This window comes from Barbus barbus (genome assembly GCF_936440315.1).
Source record: "Barbus barbus genome assembly, chromosome: 9".
NCBI lineage: Eukaryota > Metazoa > Chordata > Actinopteri > Cypriniformes > Cyprinidae > Barbus > Barbus barbus.
In genome coordinates this window covers 17,894,610-17,913,199 of record NC_136737.1, presented here as the reverse complement: position 1 = coordinate 17,913,199, position 18,590 = coordinate 17,894,610, and the positions used below count along the sequence as shown (strand labels likewise).

The window sequence follows — 18,590 nt, the reverse complement described above, 5'->3', positions numbered from 1 at the left end:
AATAGAATATACATAATATTTTAGATTATAGAATATAATCAATTTCTTTTAATACAGTAAGTTTTATTGCACTAACATTACAATTATATACATTATATACATATATATAAAGTTTATCTATAGATACGTGTATACAGTTGATAAAAGAATAGTTTGTGAATTAATTAACAATCAAAAAGTCAAATATAATATAAAGCATTATATGTACCAAGATACTTCCACTTTATCTTATATATAAATACCTTATTAAGGTATATTAAGGTATAATTTATAAACACTTTATACATGTGTTGATAAAATAATAGTTCATGTAACTTTATACAATATTATATTGTACAGTATGTGCCGACATAATTCCAATCCACGGCACAACTCTGCCACCTAGTGTTCATACTTTCCAGAACCTCCTGGAGGCCTTTTTCAGTAGCAATGTTTATGCTAAAAGAATAAATTAAAAAAGAACAAATTTGCTACTTATAATATGCTTGTTATTCCAATCTCTTGTCTTGATTATTTATATATCTATCGATACATATCGCAGTCATATATAACATTTATTTATTTATTTTTTAAATGCCAATTTATGGCTTCTGGACTGAGAGACTTATTCAGACTTGCCTGCTTGCACTTTTATGTAAAGTGTAAATTAATTATTACTAAGTAGGCGTGTCTTGATGGATGTCCTGTTCTGGCGTGTTGAGTTTTAAAGATCAGCGCATTAGCCTACATCTAAATCTTTTCTTTTCTTTTCTTTTCTTTTCTTTTCTTTTCTTTTCTTTTCTTTTCTTTTCTTTTTTCAAGTAGTTTTTTTTCCAGACTTGCTTTGTTAATTATTCATGAGTAGGCGTCTCTCTCCAGAGCTCGTTTAAAAATGTATAAATTACTAAGTCGGTACAACTTTTTTTTTTTTTTTAAGTACGCCACGTGAAAACATGTATAAAAATCGACCTTCTTTCAAAGGCAGAAACTTTTTAAAGAAAGTCACAAAAGAAACTTTAAAGTTTAAAAGGCTTTTTACGACGTGGCTGTTAATTATTCATGAGTAGGCGTGTCTCCCAGAGGCCCCTTATTTCTGTAAACTACGCCAGACAGGTCAGTATGAACAAGTTAAGAGTTGAAGCGAAACTAGTTTTAGAACCAAAAAACAAAACTTCACTGGATCAATCTCTTTCCCAGACGCAGGCTGGAGAAGAACATGGCGGCCGCGGAGAGCAGCTTAAGCCCGGCGGTGGAGTCGGTTGTGCCGGCATGTATGTTCGCACCTGACCCGGGCTGCGCGGAGGATTCGCCCGACGCTGAGCTCAGCGACGCCGGCGACAACCAGAACGGGGAAGCCGAGGATCATTTAGACCTCACCAGCAAGGTGGCTCTCAGGCCTAAGCGTTCTTTTGAACGCTTCTCTATGTGCATGAACCATTACAAGAGTGTATTTGATAAATGCGTGGCGTTTAAACACGTTTAACAACTTTGAATTAAAAGCAAACGCGCTGCTGCGTGAGTGACACGTTGGCTGTGCATGTGAACGCCAGCTGGCACTGCAACAACTGTACTGACCCCAGACTTATGTGCATGTGTGCGAACGAACCTGAACATGTGTAACATTGTGATAGAGTGACTTTAAGGTTGTTGCTTTTTTAACGCATGTAAAACTGCAATAAAAAGTGCAACATGAAAAAGCATAGTTTTTGCTACAAATACTGATTTGTAAGTGACCAAAAATTATTTTAACAGTCTTAAATCACACTTAAAAGTATTTAAGTATATTATTAAAATTAGATTTGATTATATTTAGAATTATAAAATATCAAAATATTTTTTTTTCGAATTAAATTTATTAAATTTAGTTTTCAAGGTAAACGTTTTATAGATGTTTTATGTTTGTAATAATGAAAATAAATTATTAAATGGAATGATTAAATTACAGATGTTTGAAAATAGGTTTACTTTCAAGAATGGTTCAGAAAATTAAAGTTATAGCTTGCTGTCTAAAGCAGTAGAATTAATTTTATTTAAATTATTTTTTAAATAGTTTTAATAATTAAAAACTAACCAAACTACTTTTTATAAAATTAATTATCTTTTATTCATTCCAAATAATTTTTGGAGTCACTGTATATAGATATAGAATATATGGAATGCATACCATAATATATTGGCATCTTAAATAAAGTTAGTCATAGCCTGCTGTCTAAAGCAGTGAAAATTAATTTTATATAAATAGATTTTTGTTTTAATCATTTAAAACTTAAACGTTTTGCAAAAAAAAAAAAAAAAAAGTTTGAAAAGCTTGTGCTATCATTAAAACTAAAACAGAATAGATGTAATATGTTTTAATCCAATTTAATGGCATTCATACACTTCTGAGTTTTACTTAAGTGTCCAAATTCGTTTTAGGGTCACTGTAAAGAGATATTATATGGAATGCATACCAAAACTTTGACATTTTAATATATTAAAATACATGCTCAATAAATATCTCGTTTTTCTCCTATTAAGTACATTTAATAGTACTTTGATTATTTTTGTTGATTGTCGTCAGTTTGCACTGGTCAGCCCTACAGGAGAGCAGTATGAGTGTTTACAAAAGCAGCTGCGAGAACGAATAGAGGATGGATGCGGAGAAACCATCTATGTAGTCGGAATGGGAACAGGTGAGATGTGAAAACAGTTATTTTAAATTTAAATAATATTTCAATATATTACTATTTTTACTACGTATATTAAATAAATGCAAGCTGGGTGAGTTCTTTCAAAAACATTTAAAAAAAATCTTACAAAACTTTTGAACATTTTTATTTAATAGACAAAAGCACTGCTTTAACAAAAGACATTATACAATAGTGATCTTATAACCTCTAAGGTCAAAGATTGTTGATGTGATGTGATCTTGGTTTGACCAGATTTTGTACTGTTGCCCATCTGTCATCTTTATTCTTGTATTTTCAAGCCTTTTTGTAAATGTCCTATTAAGAAGTGTTGATAAATTCTTGGGGTCTCTGTCTCTCAGACGGTGGTGATTATGGTCTGGATGAGCGGGATATGGAAGCATCTGTCGCTACAGTGCAGTCACTTTGTGAACAGGTTGATGCTGACCTGATTCTGCTGAGAGAGAGGACGGAAACAGCAGGACATGTCCGCGATTATCTCATCCGTCGTCGAGTGGGAGAGGCAGACTTCCTGGAAGTCAGGTTAGATGTTTTACAAAGAAATTATGTTAAAAATTATAATTTTTTTGCTTAAAATCATTTCTTTTTGCAGAGTGGCAGTCGTAGGTAATGTAGATGCTGGTAAGAGCACACTTTTGGGTGTCCTAACCCATGGCGAACTCGACAACGGTCGTGGATTCGCTCGCCAGAAGCTGTTCCGCCACAAACATGAGATGGAGAGCGGCCGGACGAGTAGCGTCGGCAATGACATTCTGGGTTTCGACCAGGAGGGGCAGGTGGTCAACAAACCAGACAGCCATGGAGGCAGCCTGGACTGGACCAAAATCTGTGAGAGGTCATCGAAGGTCATCACTTTCATCGACTTGGCGGGCCACGAGAAGTACCTGAAGACCACCGTATTTGGCATGACTGGCCATCTGCCGGATTTCTGCATGCTAATGGTGAGAGGGAGTAGGTGTGCCACAGGTGTATGTATTCAGCGGTTTCAAGTTTTATGAATTCTGTCTTTTTTTGTCTCGCAAAGGTGGGAAGTAATGCAGGAATCATTGGCATGACTAAAGAGCACCTCGGCCTTGCTCTGGCCCTCAACGTTCCTGTTTTTGTAGTTGTAACAAAGATAGACATGTGTCCCGCTAACATCTTACAAGGTAATGTGACTCTCTCATTTTACTACAGAAGTTTTATCAACAGCATTTGTGGCATAATGTTAATCAGTAATAATTTATAGAATAAACTTTTAATATATAGAAATTTTGTAAGATACCAGGTGCCCACAAATTTTTGCAGATGTTTTTTTTTTTTTTTTTTTTTTCACGCATTATATACTATAACCAAAATGATCTACAAAAATTCTTTTTTTTTTTTTTTTTTTTTGAAGATTCATTTTTGTAATTTGAGTTTAATATTCTATGACTTCTCTGTGTGGATGAGTTTACACACTAGTGGTGTAATTCCTACATGTTTGTGTAATACGCAAGAATACTTCCTGGTATCCTTGTGCTTATTGTGTAAATGTTATTGGGTTTTTGGAGTTCGGAAGTTATAAGATGTAACGAAATTAAAGTTAAAATTATTTCCTGGTTTAATCAACAATATCCCGCAAATGCTGTCGAAAAATAATGTGAAATACAAATCCAGCCATTCAACCCTACAGTGTGTGTTTTTTATAGACAAATTTTTGTGTGGTTTCGCGTTGCAGAGACGCTAAAGTTATTACAAAGGTTACTGAAGTCTCCAGGATGCAGAAAAATTCCAGTTTTGGTGCAAAACAAGGATGACGTCATTGTTACTGCTTCAAACTTTAGCTCAGAAAGGTAATTTTACTTAAGTTTTGCCTGTAGAATGATAAAAAGGGCAAAAAAACTATAAATTTAAGGCCATTGCACAATTTAATCTGAAATTTTCACACGTCGAAAAATAAATATGACCTCACACTATGTCAATCACGTTTACAGACTGCCTCCGAAACTTTCACCTGTCATAAAGAAATTTTGATCGGGTTCGACTTTTTGCATTTTTTGCATCTGAAGCAAGCATTTTGAGAAGTGTTTGACATTTCAGAGCAACCGTTCAAGCGAATGCCAAAATCCAGAATGGCGATTGTCAAGTTCATCCACCTCGTCTCGCAGCACAAAGCACTGTATATATCCTTACACACTGAGTTAACAGAAACTGGTGGTCTTCTTTTTAATATGTGACCCTAGTATTACTAGCAAAGCATCCAACTGAGCCACTGACATCCTGAAGTAAACTTTGAATCGCCCGGGATAATCCCGCTGCTCCTTAATAATGAGGGGGAACTCTCCTTCCTCGCTATATCTCAAGATTGGATGGACCCAATATTTCCTTTCTTTTTCTCTTTTTCTCGTCTTAAAATTTCAGACTCAGTGTGCAATGACCCTTACACTTAGGGTTAACCTCACACTTTTTTGACAACCATATAAAAACTGTAAAAGTTGAATTTTTAGTCACTTCTCTGACTACAATTAAATTGTTTGCATGAAAAAATGTTGAAAAAATCAAGATGCTTTTTTGCCCAAAGAATCTTTGTAAGTATCAATTTCAAGCAAGGTATTAATATAATCTGAAATAGTGAGAGCATATTTCACAAAAACATTGATTTTCTGTGTAGGATGTGTCCGATTTTCCAGATCTCAAATGTGACAGGTGAAAACATGGACTTGTTGAAAATGTTCCTGAACCTGCTGTCTCCCAGAACGACGTTTAAAGACGACGAGCCACCAGAGTTTCAAATTGACGACACATATTCAGTGCCGGTACGACACATACTGTCTTTGTACTTCTGTCTACCTCTTTCTCAATTGTTTGAACCTCTCGTATGTTCCTCAGGGTGTAGGTACCGTAGTATCAGGGACTACTTTATGTGGATTAATACGGCTGAACGACACGCTGCTCCTCGGTCCGGATCCTCTGGGCGTCTTCATCCCCATTGCCGTCAAATCCATCCATCGCAAGCGCATGCCTGTTAAAGAAGTGCGCGGTGGGCAGACGGCCTCGTTCGCTCTGAAGAAGATCAAGCGTTCATCGATCAGGAAGGGGATGGTGATGGTGTCGCCCCGCCTCAACCCACAGGCATGCTGGGAGTTTGAGGCAGAGATTCTCGTACTGCACCATCCAACGACGATATCGCCGCGATACCAAGCTATGGGTGAGTAGGCAAGACAAATGTTAAATATTTGATTGAATTTTTGTTACTCATGATATTACATACATCACATTATATTTTATATAATCTGTTAAACATTTAATAAAAAGATTAGTATAAATATTTGATGGAATTTTTGATTCTGATGAAATTGAAACTTAACATTTTTATATAGTTTAAAATGTCTAATCAAAAGATCCAAAATAAATGTTAGACTAGATATTTGTTTATTGTGATAAAAGTTCATTAAGATTTTTTTTATGTAATCTATATTAAACATATTTTTTTTTTAAAAGATTTAAAATGAATTTTTGTTTCTTGTGATATTTAAAACGTTTGCTTGTTGTATAATATATATTGAACATTTATACTATTGAGATAAAAAATAAACGAAAACATCCAAAATAAGATATTTGGATTTTTACTGCAGCAAATATTTATTTAACATTTTATTTATATCTAAAATATTGAAATATGAAATAACTATATAATATACAAATAAAAATATTGAAATATTAAATAACTATATAATATACAAATAACATAATTGTACTTAAATATGTGAACAAATATATACATACACACATATATATATATTTATATATATATATATATATATACTAATTTTAAATTAGCTAATTTTACTATTAAATTTTACAATTAAAAACTTTTTATATAAAAAAAAATACTATTAAAAATAAATGACTACTAAACTTACTACTAAAAATATATGAACAATTTCTTTAATAAATTAAAAATAAATAATTTTTAAGTAATACATTTATTTATAATTTATATAAAAACCATTTATGATATAGACATTTAGGCAGATAAAGAGGATATTCAAATTTTGACAGATAATTCTGTTTCACGTGCTTACATTTTATTTCATGTTATAGCCAGTATAATAAGTATAGGTCTACAGGTTTACCTTTATAAAATTGTGTATCAAAAAATGATAACTGAATGTTTGTATTGGGAAAAACTTCTGTTGTTGTACTGAATAAAACATATTTAAAAAGATACATTAAACATTACGGGGGATACACACATTTTGGCAGATGATTTTGTTTCACTATATTGTTTAAATTTTTATTTTATGTTTTGTAATATTGTTGTTAACCAGTATTATAGTATGAATCTACACCGTTTTACCTTAATGAAATGTAATATACATATACATAAAGAAAATAATTTCAATGTATGTCAATGCTTTTGTTTTACTGGAGAGGTATAAAAAAAAAATGTAATATTTAAATTGTATCTAAACTAGTGCTGTCAAACGATTACTCTCATCCAGCATAAAAGGTTTTGTTTACATAGTATATGTGTGTGTTCTGTGTATATTTATTATGTATATTTAAATACACACATACAGTAAAAATTCTGAAAATATTTACATGTATATATTTATATAATTTATATTATATATAAGTATATTTACTATATAAACATAGCATATTTTTCTTAAATATGTACACGCCATGGGTGTGTATTTATATATACATAATAAATGCACACAGTACATACCCATATATTACGTAAACAAAAACTTACTTTGAATGTGATTCATCGTTTGACAACACTAATCTAAACAGATATTGTATCTGTTTGGCACTTAGTCATGAGTTACTCTGTATCATAGTTCACTGTGGCAGTATCAGACAGACGGCCACCATCATCGGCATGAACAAAGACTGTTTACGGACGGGGGACAAAGCCACTGTACACTTCCGCTTCATCAAGACCCCCGAGTACCTTCACATGGACCAGAGACTCGTCTTCAGAGAAGGCAGGACCAAGGCCGTGGGTACCATCACTAAGGTCAGAGGTCACAAAAACATTCATCCTATATATATACATATATATGGTTTCTTGAGATTCATCCAACTGGAAATTGTTATTTAATTGGTTTAACTTTAGTGATGTCAATCATGCATATTTCACAATGTCAGCCAATAATTTATAAAAACAGATTTGTTACCTTTCAGCATGAGTCATAAAAACTGGCGATGCATTTCCTTTTAAACTCCTGTCTGTTGTCTTTGCTTGTACGACAGCTGCTTCAAAGCAAGCCTCAGGCCAAGATGCAGTCTACCAAGAAAACCTCGTCACAGGTGGAAGGCTCTTCATCAGCCTGCGAGGAAAGCACACAGATGGGAGGAAGCCCTCAAATGGGACAACTGGTGAGAGTCAGCAATAAATTCATAAATAATGGATAAAATAATTGTACAAACTGTATGTACAGATATTTTATTATATATTGTAAAAACATTAAAAACCAAGTCAATAATAATAGTAATAACAATACTAAGATTGTATTATATTTTAATTTTAAACACAGACAGACGTTTTTTTATTATTATTATATTTTAATTATATATACTATTTACTCATAACTGTTTGTATTATATATATATATATATATATATATATATATATATATATATATATATATATATATATATATACAGATACAGTGCTGCTTGAAAGTTTGTGAACCCTTTAGAATTTACTATATTTCTGAATCTGCATAAATATGACCCAAAACGTCATCAGATTTTCATATAAATCCTGAAAGTAGATAAAGAGAACCCAATTAAACAAGTGAGAGAAAAATCTTTTCTTTGTCATTTATTTATTGAGAAAAATTATCCAGTGTTACATATCTGTGCGTTGCAAAAGTATGTGAATCTTTGCTTTCAGTATCTGGTGTGACCCTTTTTTTGCTGCAGATTAGATTAGATTAGATTAGATTAGATTCAACTGTATTGTCATTGCACATGTAAGGTACAGGGCAACGACATGCAGTTAGCATCTAACCAGAAGTGCAATAAGCAGAGGTACAGGATATACAGTGCCTACAATATGTTACATATGTACAGAAATATACAGATAAGGCAGTACTATGGACATAATTTACAAATTTTAAATACTATCAGTATGATATACAGATGGGTGATATGAACATACTATACAGATGGATTATGCAGTAAATGTATGTACACTATGAGCAACAACTATGAACAATTACAAATGGATATGAATAAGCTATACATTAAGATATATAAACACTAGTGCAATGAACATTGAAAGTGCATAGAAAATAAAAATTTCCAGTACATAGTACTCAGTGTTTAGATGGATTTATTTATTTTTTTAACCGATTTAGTGATGGGGAGGGGTGGAGAGTTTGTAGTGGTGTGTGAGGGGGAATCATCGGGCAGAGTTCTGTAGGGAGACAGCTGTAGGGAAAAAGCTGTTCCTGAGTCTGCTGGTCTTTGTTCGGATGCTCCTGAAGCGCCTCCCAGAGGGCAGTAAGTTAAACAGTCGATGGTCAGGGTGAGAGGAGTCCTTAAGAATGCCACGAGCTCGACGTAAACAGCGTTTTCTCTGGACGTCCTCAATGGCAGGAAGTGGTGTCCCTGTGATGCGTTGGGCAGTTTTCACCACCCTCTGCAGTGCCTTGCGGTCAGCAACTGTGCAGTTCCCATACCAGACTGTGATGCAGTTGGTCAGGATGCTTTCAATCACACACCGGTAGAAGTTCACCAGGATGGCTGGAGACAAGTGGTTCTTCTTCAGTGTCCTAAGGAAGAAGAGGCGTTGGTGAGCCTTCTTGACTAGGCTGGATGTGTTGGTGGTCCAGGTCAGGTCCTCCGAGACTTGGGTTCCCAGAAACTTGAAGCTGGAGACACGTTCAACAACCATCCCGTTAATGTGGATGGGGTCATGCGTGCCACTTTTCTTCTTCCTGAAGTCCACAATAAGCTCTTTTGTCTTACTGGTTTTGAGGAGCAGGCTATTGTCAGCGCACCATTCAGCCAGGTGCTGTACCTCCTCCCTGTAGGCAGTCTCATCGTTGTCTCTGATGAGGCCAATCACTGTGGTGTCATCAGCAAACTTGATGATGGAGTTGGATCCATGCACAGGCCTGCAGTCATGGGTGTAGAGGGAGTAGAGGAATGGGCTCAGCACACAGCCCTGTGGTACGCCGGTGTTGAGTGTGATGGTGGTGGAGCAGGTGTGGCCTGACCTAACATGCTGAGGTCTGTTGGTCAGAAAGTCCATAATCCAGCTGCAGAGGGAGGTGTTAACACCCAAGTCTCCAAATTTAGTGGTCAACTTGGAGGGAATGACGGTGTTGAAATCCATCGCTGCAGTAACTGAAGGTAAAATTTCTTGTAAATGCTGATCAGTCCTGCACAATAACATGTTGGTGTTTTAGTCCATTCCTTAGTGCAGAACCATTTAAAGGGGTCATATGACGTTGCTAAAAAAGAACATTATTTTGTGTATTTGGTGTAATGCAATGTGTTTATGCTGTTTAAGGTTCAAAAAACACATTAATTTCCACATACTGTACATTATTGTTGCTCCTCTATGCTCTGCATTTCTGAAACGCGTCGATTTTTACAAAGCTCATCGCTCTGAGAAGCGAGGCGTGCTCTGATTGGACCGCTATCCAGTGCATTGTGATTGGTCGAATATCTCAAGTGTGTGACGGAAATCTTACGCCCCTTACCGTATTGTGATGCCGTGTCCTAGCGCGATGAGACAAAAATAATAAAACCCATCATAAACGAGGCATTTGCTGCAACCAGTGGGGACATAGTTACTGATTATAATGAGTTATACGGTATTTTTACGCGTCACGTTGCATCGCGCCATGTAAACAATACCATGTCAGCATTTGTGATCAGAGAAATGACAAACAAAAAGCGCTACTAATAACACACTCTTTCTTTACGTATACATTTGGACAGTGTTATGCAAATCTTCCCACACAGATGTAGACATGCGGGATCATGTTTGAATGAGCAGTTTTACGAGGGCGTGGTCGAGTCTTAACTATTATAAAGAATGTCTCTTTGGGTTTGAGTCTTTGCAGCTTTAGGGATCTTATCTGTGCATGAACAGCTTGTAACACTCCAAGGAGAAAGGAAAACTTGAAATCGCAATGCCAATCACATTCCAAAACATTAACTTTGTTCTTCTTTAACCATTCTTTGGTAGAATGACTTGTGTGCTTGGGGTTGTTGTCTTGCTGCATGACCCACGTTCTCTTAAGACTTTAATTCTTAAACAGATGTCCTGATGTTTTCCTTTAAAATTTGCTGGTATAATTCAGAATTCAATGATGGCAGGCTGTCCTGGCCAAAATGCAGCAAAACAGGCCCAAACCATGATACTACCACCAAAATGTTTCACAGATGGAATAAGATTCTTAAGCTGGAATGCAGTGTTCTTTTCTCCGAACATAATAGCTTCTCATTTAAACCAATAAGTTCTATTTTGGTTTCATCCATCCATTAAACCTATCTCCAATAGTTCTCTGGCTTGTCCACATGATCTTTAGCAAGCAATTTTCTTTTTGGAGAACAGTGGCTTTCTTCTTGCAACTCTGCCATGCACACCATGGTTGCTCAGTGTTCTCCTGATGGTGGGCTCATGAACATTAACATTAGCCAATGTGAGAAAGGCCTTTAGTTTAGAATAAAACAGGTCACGTACTGACATTTGATAGTCATTGCACTGACTGAAAACACCTCTGCACAGATGGACTCTAATTTCACCTGTAAATTAACTGCTAATCCAAGAGATTCACATACTTTTGCCACTCACAGATATGCAATGTTGGATAATTTTCCTGAATAAATAAATGACAAAGAAAATATTTTTGTCTCATTTGTTTGATTGGGTTGTTTGACTCTTTGTCTACTTTCAGGACTACTTTGGGTCATATTTATGCAGAAATATAGAAAATTCTAAAGGGTTCACAAACTTTTAAGCAGCACTATATATATATATATGTGTGTGTGTGTGTATATAAAATAATTGTATATATTGTAAAAAACAAATATTTATTGAAATTTGTATTCATCTATATCCTATATAGATAGATAGATAGATAGATAGATAGATAGATAGATAGATAGATAGATAGATAGATGGATAAAAAATAAGTCAATAATTATACTACAACTACAATGACTAATGTATAAAATAATTGTATATATTGTGAACACACACTCACAGATTAATAATCATGTTAAAATATTCTGTAATGTTTGTATTATGCTTGGTATTAAATTCTTTTCTCTCACTTGTTCCCATATTGTTCCTTATATACTCTTTTTCCGCTTCACATTTTCCTTCGGGCTGCATATAATATTAATCTCCAAACGTTCACAGAAACTTACAGCCCTTGAAAATTCTCGACTCTTTTCATCCCCAATACCCCAAACCGGCCTTTTCTCTTCTCTTCTGTCCGTGGCTCAGTTCGGTAGACAGCAGGGGGCGAGGAGACACTTTGTACAGATTGAAACAAAGAGAATAAAGTTAAAAAAACCACAAGAAAGCAGTGTGAAGTAAAGGTAAAATGGTTTAAAGCACATTAAGGTCAAACGCTTTAAGCTTCTTAAAATTTTAATTTGCTGTAGTGTAAATCGCAGAGGTATTAAGAGCATTACTTTCATGATTATAAAAGACATTAGAGTCTTAATGTAATGAATTAGGCTGATTTATTTCCTGAACAGTATTTGAATGAGACAAATCACCTCTGAAAAGCACACGACTTTTTCATTTAGACTTAATGGTTAATTGATTTTTCCATTAATGGTCACTACAGATCAAATTTTGGGTTTTGTTTCTTTGTAAGTAGTTCAAATAGTAAAGCTGTCCTTATTAACCTTTATTGAGATGTTAAATTACAGGTTTACAAACAGAATCTATTGAAATTTACTCAGTTTTGTTTTAAATTGCCATTAACCAAATTTTTGACAAAAAAAAAAACATTATCTACCAAAATTATAAAAAGCTTAAACGTAAAGAAAATTGTATTACATTTTCAGAATTTGAGTCCAAGTTTCTTTTGGACTTTTGGAGAAAATTACAATAAAGAGAAATAAATAATAATAATATTTCAGTATTTATTTATTTAATTGATATATTTTTCTTTTACTGTTATTCAAAAATTTGGTCAAAAGGTCAAATTTAAAAAAAAAATTACTTTGAGGAACCAAAATGTGTTTTTATCCCTGTTTTTAATTCAAATAAAAAAAATAAATAATAAAAAACAGTTGGTTTTTATCGTCTCTTTCAGTTGAAGTCTGGTGGAAGTGGTCGACGGCGTGGCGGCCAATGGCATAAAGGCAAATCAGCACCGAGCAGCTCTGGAACAACTACTTCAGCAGCTGGAGTGGGCGGCAACTGAGCTTCCTCCAGCTCTCTCACCCATCGCTACTGCTGTCTTTAACGTTTTAAGTGAACACCAGAGGGCAGTAAAGCCTTTTTTCTCTTTCACTCTTCCTTTTTTTTTTTCTTTCACTAAACCGGACTGAACTATTTCTCCCTAATTAGAAACGTTCATCTCCACTGACACAATCGTGCCAAAACCCTGACTGACAAGCAGCTGTTGTGTTCCTCGACCACCCGCCCTTTTTTTTCATCCTTATCAAACCCTTTTACTTAATATTCTGGAGTCTCAACATCCTGTAATAAACACCCCGAAATCCCTGATTTTGTAGCCGGAATGTTTCCCCGAGGACCCAATTAAGGAGCCTACAACTGAATCCCTGTTTGTGTTCAGCGATTTTGCTATTTTTCATGTTATTTTCTTCCTTCAATTGAATTTGGCAAGTGCTAACGCAGATGAAAGGGAGAAATCTGTTCTGCTTGTCAATCTCTCATTCCCCCTCATCCTCTTCTGATTTTAATGAGCGCCTTAGCTGCCGAGACGCACAAAATCACGGCAGATAAAACCCTCTTGAAAGGTCACAAATTAGGTGGCTTTCTGCTCTCTCGTGTTGCTTTTTCATTTCGTGACCTGGCTTTGCTTACAAAAGGTCTCACCTTTTCAATGGAGAAGTGTTTTTTTTTTTTTTTTTGCTTGGAACGGGAAGCTAACTGAGATGACGTGGCATTTAGTTCAGATTTCTGTTGTCACTTTCTCATTAAACCTTATTTTCTGTCTATTCTTACTTATTCTAGACTCTTTTCATTGAATTTAGAGTAGACCTTGAATAAATCCAAACAAAATTACTAATTCAGTCATCATTTATTCACCGTCATAATGTTCTAAACTAGTATGACTCTTTTTATGGTGGAGGAGTTGCTCTTTTCTGTGAAATTACAATAAATAGAGACTTTTATTATTATTTTGCCTCACAAAAGTGGTTTATAAATCTGGAAGCTCATTTCCAGCACAGAATAATAAATAAATAAATGAATAAAAAAGGTAATTGCGACGTTTTATCTCAAGATTGGAATATGCGAGGGAAAAAAACAACTGATTTGTCAGATTTACGAGATATAAACTCAGAATTCATATTGCAATTCGGTTTTTGGTTTCCGCCAGGCAATAAATCATACTGTAAAAAAAGATAATCGTGACCTTTTTATCTCACAAGTCTGCCTTTTGTTTCTCGCAATTGTGAGTTATAAACTTGCAATTGCAAATTAACTTCTGGCAATCCAGATTTTTTTTATATCTCAGTTTATATCTCACAAATCTGGGTTTATCTCTAAAACAAAAAGTCTGAAATGCCAGATATAAACTCAGAATTGTGAGAAAGAAGGTCTGATAACTTCCACATACATATAATACTTTTATGCTATATTTTATGTCTTCAAGTTGTACAGTAGTTTCATTTGAGAAACAACCGATATTGAAGTCGTTGTTTACCGATATTCTTCTCCAACTGTTTAGGAGGTTTTGTTATTCAAGAATGATTTGTATACAAATTATAAGTTCATGTCTTATGCACTTTACAAGGAGATCTAAGATGGACGTCAAGATTTTATAAAACTTTGGTTTGTTTCTTACCAAATGACTTCAAAAGTCTAGGGATTTATCTATACATGTCATATGGACCACATTTATTGTGCTTTTGAAGCTCGAAAGCTTCAATTCCCAGTATAATTGTGAAAAGAGCAACTGTTACACAAGGGAAGGAATGTCATAGTGGTGTGGAAAGACATTAGGGTGAGTAAATGAGTGAATTTTCATTTTTTCGGGTGAACTATTCCTTTAAATATGAACCTAAATTGGAGTTATTCTTCTGTGAATCTAATATATATTTACATATATGTGTGATGCCAGCTTGGGATTGCATTCTATTTGAAATTCATCAGGAAAAGCTGTGTTGAAAGGTCTTGTAGTTCCCTGTTAAAAAGAAAGTTCAACAATTAGCCATTAAGTGGAGAATTTGAAGTCCATTATATACTGTAATACAAATTCAGACCAACGGAGTTCAACATAAGAAACACCAAATCTTGTCTATCAAGATGTGGTTTCATAATTGCAATTTTAAAACAAAAGAACACAGTAGCTTTCATTTACATAGTTTTCATGATCCCAATGTTCGGCATTTGCACAAGGCATCGTTCAAGGCAGTTCTGGTTCTTGTTCTTGGATTTGATCTGCTGTTCTTGTCTTTTGAATCAATAAAGTTGAACCACAAGGTCTGTACTATCAGGGAGATCTTTAGACATTGATTTTAGTTTTATCCGAGGCAGCCAAGTAGATTTGACCCTCTTTAAACTATTTTTTTTTACACACGTGATCACTAGGTTCAATCAGAATGGCTCGAGAAATCCCTTGAGTTATGCAAAATATTTTTTAATACTTTTTTATCTTCAGTAACCTGAAGGATAATAATATAATTTTTTTATTTTACTAATTTATATATTTTTTCCCTTCCCCCTAGGGCTGGTATGTGATTTGATTTTTAGGCAATATACAAGACATTTACTTTTAGAGCGTTCAGTGCATTGATTATGATTCGTTTTCTTTTCAGACATTTTCTTTTGGGTTCAGTTCCCTTTTAGTGCATGATTTTGTTTTTTTTGCATTAAAATGTATGTACAAATGAAGAAAAAAAGAATTTCTGTTGTAAATTCTTTTAAATAAAATAAATATAGAAAAACTCAATGCAGTTATCACAGTTGCTTTCTTGTAATTTGACAAAACAAATGTAAAGATTTTACTTTAATTGCCTTTAGTAGGTACTGTTATGCCTCTGGTTTGTATAATGTGAAACAACTCTTCCTCTGGGGAACTACTGAACTGAATTATTTGTAAACATTTGGTTTATTCGCCCTCAGACACTCATTTCTAATTTGTTATTTGCTTTTCTCTCCAACATGCTGAACAAATACGCCATAAAAGAATCAAATTACTTACTGTCCCCAGCTCCACTGCTGTGTAAAAAGATATGAAACACTCTCAGCCAACAAAAGGGAGGCATTTAGGTAATTTCGTCAAAACTCATTGAAGTGGCGGCATTAAAACGCCAACCAAACATCAAGCCACATGGTCAAACAGAGTCCCGCGGCGCCCCTATCGCCTAATTTCCAGCCCTTTATGTCCCTGCTCCCCTGGAGGGGATGGATGTGAGTCTTGTCACTGAGATCCAAATAAACGTGTTATTCAAAAAACCAATTCCAGTCCATGGCATGTGTCGGCTTGGCACATTCAATTAGTTTTTGATGCGCTAGTTTTGACTTAAATTTTGGTCTGTGTCTTACGTTAATCTTTAAAAGACTACCTTCAAAAGTCAAATTATATAACTGAACAAAAAGCACAATTTGTAAACATAACAGATTTAACAAGAAAGGTCTACAATTCCGTCAAGTATTGCAAAAGTACGGAGCCCCTTAGAGCTCATGGTGGTGGAAAGATGTCGGGGTTGGTGAAAACAATTTGGGGTGGGAGGAAAAAATATTTTTCAAATCTTTTGCATTCCCTCGCAAAACTTTGCGTTCTCTCGCAAAGATGTTTGCATTCCCCCGCAAAACTTTGCGTTCTCTAGCCCTGTCTTCTTTTGTTATTTTTTCGTATTGTAAACCATAATCACCGGTTTCTTTTTGTAAGATGGCCATTCTTACATACGACAGGGCCACTCTTATTTCTATTGGTGCACAATGCACTCACCTTTCGCCGTTTCTGAACCCGGACCCATCCTGGCCGAGCGAGATTCTGAGAAGGAACAAAGGACGCGACCCGTACCGGCGTCCTCGAGGGAAACGAGCCGGCGTCAGGAACAGGTTGAGGGCACGCGCACACCGCGCTCCCCTACCAAGTGTCCTGCTCGCCAATGTCCAGTCGCTGCATAACAAACTCGATGACCTCAGGGCAAGAGTCAAGTTCCAGAGGGACATTCGGGACTGCAACCTTCTCTGCTTCACCGAGACATGGCTGAACCCAGCAGTACCAGACCACGCCATCCAGCCGGCCGAGTTCTTCTCGGTTTACCGCATGGACAGAACGCTGGACTCGGGGAAGACTAGGGGAGGTGGAGTATGTCTGATGGTGAACAAACACTGGTGCGACAGCGCGACTTTAGACTTCCCTCTCGGGTGCTTAAGACTTTTTACACCTGCACCATCGAGAGCGTCCTGACGGGCAGCATCACTTCCTGGTTCGGGAACTGCACTATGCAGGACAGACGAGCCCTCCAGAGGGTGGTGCGTTCAGCGGAACGTACCATTCACACCGAGCTCCCTGACCTGCAGGACATCTACAGCAAGCGGTGCCTGACCAGGGCCAGGAAGATAGTGAAGGACCTCAGCCATCCCAACAATGGACTCTTTTCTCTGCTGCGTTCAGGGAGACGCTTCCGCTCCATGAAGGCGAACACAGAGAGAATGAGGAGGAGCTTCTTCCCGCAGGCCATTCGGAGTCTTAACCACTCTCCACTCTAAGCACATCACCCCACACTTCCACTTTGCACACTTTCAATACAATCTGCACTAATTTGTAGAAGGTTACGTAAGGATAAATGAGTGGGACTTACATACCATTTGTCTTTTGTCTTTAGTATTCCTTTACTCACTATACACTTTACTGCGCTGCACAGCACACGGACACGTTATCACTGACATACACGTTACTTTTTATTTTAATCTATTTAGAATCATATTCTATTTTTATTCTTCATATCTATTTTTATTCTCATATCTATTTTTTTATTTTATTTTATTGCTAGTTTATTTCTGTATATATGTTTACTGTACTTTTTCTATTTGTATTTTTGTAAACTTGAGGTTTTTCTTAATTTTGTTGGACAATTTGTTGGACAGTCGTACAATACATTTCACTACATGTCGTACTATGTATGTATATGTATGTGACAAATAAAATTTGAATTTGAATTTGAATTTAATCATTAAACCTTCCTTCTTTATACACTTTACTGGCACATGCAACAGCAGTCTGGGTCCTCTATGCTGTCGTAGAATCCTCTCAGGTAACCACGCTTCCCATTACCGTAAAAACCTGAGCAGGATTTGAACAAGGTTTTACATGTGTTACACTCTTTAATTTCAAAAGGCACCCGCAATTCAGCCTTTGATGTTTCACTCCATTTTCCCCAGTTCACAACACCTGTATCCAAAAACAGAAACAGAACTCTTTCATATGCACATCTAAGATTATGTTAGCCATGCCAGTGCTTTAGAAAAAGCAAGAAGCAAGATTACTTAAAGCCAACCTTAAACTCATGAGGCCTTATGCATACTTCATTGCACAAATTTAAACTTTAACACACTTACTGTCAAGCCATGCATAGTGTGCCTTCTGTCTGAACCGGGCCTGGTTTACAATTGCCCTAAAGCAACTGCATGTAAGAGACAAAAACAATAAATTTGTATAGCCATTGTTAATATGAACTTGTCCTATATTACTTCTGCTGGTTCAGTTTTGCCACTGTATTTATTTTTAAGGGGCTTATTTTGGGAACACTATATCAAATTCA

General features: G+C 35.6%; 1 protein-coding gene across 1 annotated transcript; it reads left to right on the top strand.

Moving 5' to 3' along the window:
* Positions 1 to 1,034: 1,034 nt before the first annotated feature.
* gtpbp1l (GTP binding protein 1, like) lies at positions 1,035 to 15,739 on the top strand. Its single transcript, XM_079424916.1, has 12 exons — positions 1,035 to 1,092; positions 1,177 to 1,363; positions 2,540 to 2,651; positions 3,008 to 3,188; positions 3,259 to 3,607; positions 3,691 to 3,814; positions 4,366 to 4,480; positions 5,299 to 5,443; positions 5,517 to 5,835; positions 7,478 to 7,656; positions 7,893 to 8,018; positions 12,938 to 15,739. Exons 2-12 carry the CDS (start codon positions 1,196 to 1,198, stop codon positions 13,046 to 13,048), a joined length of 1,929 nt encoding a protein of 642 aa, XP_079281042.1. The 5' UTR covers positions 1,035 to 1,092; positions 1,177 to 1,195; the 3' UTR covers positions 13,049 to 15,739.
* Positions 15,740 to 18,590: the final 2,851 nt, after the last annotated feature.